The 5464-nt window shown below is 31.8% G+C and overlaps 1 protein-coding gene across 1 annotated transcript; it reads left to right on the forward strand.

The window, feature by feature from the left end:
- Positions 1 to 2934: 2934 nt before the first annotated feature.
- LOC139483248 (uncharacterized) lies at positions 2935 to 4257 on the forward strand. Its single transcript, XM_071267278.1, has one exon. The coding sequence runs from the start codon at positions 2935 to 2937 to the stop codon at positions 4255 to 4257; it is 1323 nt and encodes a 440-aa protein (XP_071123379.1).
- Positions 4258 to 5464: the final 1207 nt, after the last annotated feature.

A 5464-nucleotide genomic window follows, 5' to 3' on the forward strand; every position in this document is an offset into this window, starting at 1 on the left:
ATTATTATAAATATCAAATGAAAGAAAAATGTCATTATCACTGGACTAGTATATATTTGTTTAGGGGCCAGCTGAAGGACGCCTCCGGGTGCGGGAATTTCTCGCTACATTGAAGACCTGTTGGTGACCCTCTGCTGTTGTTTTTTATTTGGGCGGGTTGTTGTCTCTTTGACACATTCCCCATTTCCATTCTCAATTTTAGTTTATAATAAGGGGGATAATCAAAACTGCTTGTTTCTAAAAATATATTCTATGTGTGTTGTTGATATGTACATATGTACTTCGATAAATACATGTTGTTTAAACTATTCATAACTGAATTATTCCTTATAAAAGACGATAAAAATCAATCAATGAAATTTAGCCATTATCCAAGCTCTTGTTATTTGTTGTGTTTTGTATTTTCTGTTACTGGGATAAAAGAACAGAACGTCCATGGAAATCTGACGAAGACCTTTACTTACTTGAAAATCTCTAAAGGTTTGGGGGATTTTCAAGATTTAAATATTGATTTACGTAAGTTGTAAATATTTTTTCAACGAAAGTTTCTTTTTTCTTCTTCTTCCTTTTGAACAATTATAATAAGCCCGATCGTAAAGTCGTCTTGTTTTCTTAATAACGTTTTCGCTCCATTCTATTTTGTACAACATGTATTCATATGACAGTAGTGAAGCCTTGTTGACCCTTAAGAAGAAGAGTTACTTCATCATTGAAATTAAACAAGAAACATAATATAAAAAAGAAGATGTGGTATGATTGCCAATGAGACAACTATCCATAAAAGACCAAAATGACACAGACATTAACAACTATAGGTCACCGTTCGGCCTTCAGCAATGAGCAATAGTCAGCTATAAATGGCCCCGATAAAACAATGTAAAACACGTTACCAAAACTGGCATTAAATTTCAAATTTACCGAAAAAAAATTGATCCGTATAAACTTGTTATTTAATCTAAATTAAATTTCAGTTAAATCGTCTGATATTAGTAGTTTCGATAAAAAATAAACGTATACCAAAACTGGCATTAAATTTCAAATTTACCGAACAAAAATTGATCAGTATAAACTTGTTATTTAATCTAAATTAAATTTCAGTTAAATCGTCTGATATTAGTAGTTTTGATAAAAAATAAACGTATATTTAAACGAAAAATTTAACGGTGATAAACTAGATTTAAACCTTTTAAATAACAAATTTAAACTGCTATTATTTTTCAAATAAATAACAAGTTTAATAACCCATAAATCGGAATTAAACTTAAGAAAATAAGAAATTTAAAGAAATTATTAAACTTGCATAAACTACTAAAATAATTCTTCATAAATCAGACCTGAAATTCAAAACTAGAAATTTAATTTATGAATAAATTTTGTAAACGTATCATTTCATGCAGTGTAACTCCTATCCAGATACATTTAAGTTCTAAACTTGTCTAGTTAAAGTCATACCAGTTAAAACTATTTTAGGCCTTGCCCAAACAATGTATTTTGCCTAAAACTTTTCATAGAGACATGTTTTAACCATCGTGATCACAACAAACAATGCATTTCAATAACTTTAATTTGACGTTTAAACTTTGCTTCTTAAACTATTAAAATATGAAAATATTCGCCTTCCAAGATCCCCCCTCAGCTCATCACTGAGTACCTTTGTTTGGTTCCGCTTGACCTAAACCATGTAAACAGAGAAATGTCTAAGTAACTGTTTTTTTCTCCAGATTTTCAAGGGGAAACAATTTTTAGTATCACCTGCTCAGCTATGTGTTATTCAGTTTATTATCATGAATGTTCTGTTTTTGATTTCTACCAAACAAAATTAGTTAAATCGAAAGTACTTTACTATGTATATAGCAACGTAAAAGTTATAAGAGAAGTGGAGCAAGATAATTTTATTTTTATTTTGAGTCTGACTCAATGAAAAAATTTGAGACCAAAACGTAGAACTTGATTTGAATTTGTTTAGCATTGTCTTTAAAATAATTAATGACATTCAATCAGTGTTTTTTCAACAATGAATGTTTACGAGATGTATGCACGAGAGGGTAATATTTAAACACTGGTCTCTAGCTGATCCAAGGGACAGAGTAAATTATTATACGTTACGTTAAACTGCAAGATTTTGATTGACGTATACGAGGGAAATATATTGCTATATCATGTCTATCCTATGACTCAGCGGGAGACAATGTTTTGAATCTCACATTCTCGTACAGACCAATCAAAAATAAAATTAAAGGACATCGATGAAATAATGACAATGCTCAAGATCTTCGTTTTGGCCTCTGAACTACTTCATAGTAAAAGACTGTAATAATAGAACATTCAGTATAATAATTAAATAACATATAGCCGAGAGAGTGATAGAGCAGATTTGTACCTCTCGAAAGAACACTGTCAACCTTGGTTTCGCCTCAGATTACAAATGTTTCCTTCTTGTAACAGTCTGCTGTACCACTATCTCATCTATGTATTATTCATACATTACATTCGTTGTATTAGCCATCAAAATCTTGTTGTCCGTTCCACTGAAAATAAATTTAGCGTCGTATATTTTATTTCAATAACTTGGGTACTCGAATAAATAAAATACTATAAACATAGAACAAGATCTTTCCAGTTTAGAATTGTTTTTTGTAGAAATATGGCAGCTAAACATTACGAAATGTAGGGATCGATGTCCTGTGTTTTGAATGTACAGATCCTCCCAAAGATCAAGCCATGTCTCGACATTTAGTAGAGATGGATAAAATAACAAAAACAGTTAATCTTTCCAATAATTGTTCAAAGCATCAACATTTGCCTTTTGACTATTTTTGTGTCTATCATGATGTAATATGTTGTAAAGGTTGTTTGCCAAAAAATCATTCAGCATGCAAGAACATCACATCAATTGATATTGCGTCAAAGAATTCTAAACAATCGCAGTCGTACATGGATTCACAAGAACAGTCGCGCTCTATCTTAGAAGCTTTAGAAAAACTAATAAACAACCGCAAAGAAAACTGTAGTCGATTAGAAGAAGAAGAAAAGAATATTCTGAAAGAAATAGCAACAATTAAACAAAACGCTAACAGTCGTTTCGAATCTTCAAAAGACACACTTGTAAAGCAATTATCCGAACTGAAAGAAAAATACGAAGCAGGTATAAAACGACAAGAGAAAGATCTAGGTGATTTGGTAACATCTACAAAAGGTGTGAAGGAGGAATTGGCATTTGTTAAAGATAACGGTTCTGACCAACAAGCGTTTGTTTCAATTCATTCATTCAAACCAGTCCTTGATGAGATGGAATACAAAGTTGAGCAGCTAATCGAATCATTTGAAGACGTTTGTCTAGTGTTCGTCGAAAACATATCGAAGGAAAGAAATACAGATATCGGATCAATTGAAATGAAGGAAACACCCCTTTCTTTTTCATTCATCCCATATAAGCAGCGGCAGGCACAGGTACCAGTCACTGGGAGACGTCAGATTTCATCCTTCACCCATCTCTATGACATTGACATGAAAAAAGAAAAGTTGGGCGGAGTCACCGGCATCACGATATCAGATAATAACACATTGATTTTCTGCGATTTGAATACAAGAAAGATTTATTTTTGTGACGAATACGATATTTATCAATCATCTATCAAGTCTCCGTATGAACCATGGGATATAGCTGCAATACCAGAAACAAATATGGCGGTTATATCTGGTAGAAAAAATCCTTACATACAGTTCCTAGATATTGGAAGACGTATGATAACCAAGAAGGTAAAAATGGACCAGAGCGGAAGTGGTGGTATTGCCGTAACAAAAGATAACATATACATAACAATAAAACATAAGATACAGGTTCTAGACTTGAATGGAAAACTGAAAAGAACAATAAATCTTAAACAAGAACAGAATATAAATTGGTATATGTCTGTTTGCCCAAATGAGAACATTTGTTATTCTAATGAAAATGCAGTTCATTGCATTACATCAGATGGATGCCCAATGTTTTCATATGCTTCATCTGATATTCGTTATGCCAGAAATACGATAACAGATGATGTTGGTAATATATACGTCTTGGATTACTATTCACGTAACATACATAAACTTTCGTCTACCGGAATTTTAGTTGACAACATTTTCAATGATCGTTTGTCCGGAACTCTTGTGTTTTGTTTCAGTAGGGACTTTCCAAACTTTACATTGCAAATGGATTTGGAACCAAAATATCAGTTTTCACAACAAGTTAGTAACGTGTTGTATTTGCTTTGAACGTAGCTTATTGAAGTATGTCAATAAATTGCTTCAATTATAATTTGATTTTAAATTATGATGAGTTGTAAAAAGTAAAAATAAAAAAAAAAATCCGAACTACAAGGAAAATTTAAAACGGAAAGTTTCTTCAAATGGCAACTCAAAAACCGAGTGTCTTTTATGTATATAAATTGGTGGAATAAACCGGATTTTATAGCAAGTTTAACTTCTCAGTTGTAAGATAGTTGCATAAAAATTACATAATATTGACAATGTGTGAACTAAACAAGCAGACACAACAGGAAAAAGTTAATAGTAGAGGGTACGGAAGTAGCACCATGTTATAATTGTAATCATTATAAAAAAAATAAACAAATCAATGTTAATGAAGTAAAACATTTTATACCAGGTCAAGTTTTGTAATTATATAAACCTTTCCAGTAGTATTGTTTTTACACAATCTAGTACTTCAGGACATATTTATTTTGTTTAACATGTTTTTAAAAGTAAATAATTATCAAAGGTACCAGGATTATAATTTAGAACGCCAGACGCGCGTTTGCCTACGTAAAGACTCATCAGTGACGCTCATATCAAAATATTTATAAAGCCAAACAAGTACAAAGTTGAAGAGCATTGAGGATCCGAAATTCCAAAAAGTTGTTCCAAATACGGGTAAGGTAATCTATGCCTGGGATAAGAAAATCCTTAGTTTTTTGACAAATTCTAAGTTTTGTAAACAGGAAAAAATGATTACATTATTGATATTCATGTCAAGGTGTAACACCACTAATTCAGGCCCGGCCAGAAAGCACATACCAGAAAGTAGTACATATTTAACACAAAATAGTTCCTACACATGAGTGTAACTTTCAAAATATGTAGAATATTTAGGTATTTTTGGTATCAAATGAAAGCTGAAGGACTGGTGATCATTGTAGAACACTTTTGGACTTTTAATTTTGAATAGTAAAAAAACTGCACCAAATTTTAAAAAGAGGGTACATTTTGTCTGTTTGTCAGATCTGAAGTACCTGTTTTGGTACATCTGAAGTTCCGGGAACCAGTTCTTTCTTATATGCAATGTAAGGTATGTTGATTTTTTCAGTACAAGACACCATAAAGTGTTGCTTTGAAATGCAATGATTGCCACTTTATTTGAACTTAAAATAAAAGAGGTGTGCCTGCTTGAAACGGAGGAATTTAACATAGAAAGCAATGGGAC

This window comes from Mytilus edulis, chromosome 7 (genome assembly GCF_963676685.1).
Source record: "Mytilus edulis chromosome 7, xbMytEdul2.2, whole genome shotgun sequence".
Classification (NCBI taxonomy): domain Eukaryota; kingdom Metazoa; phylum Mollusca; class Bivalvia; order Mytilida; family Mytilidae; genus Mytilus; species Mytilus edulis.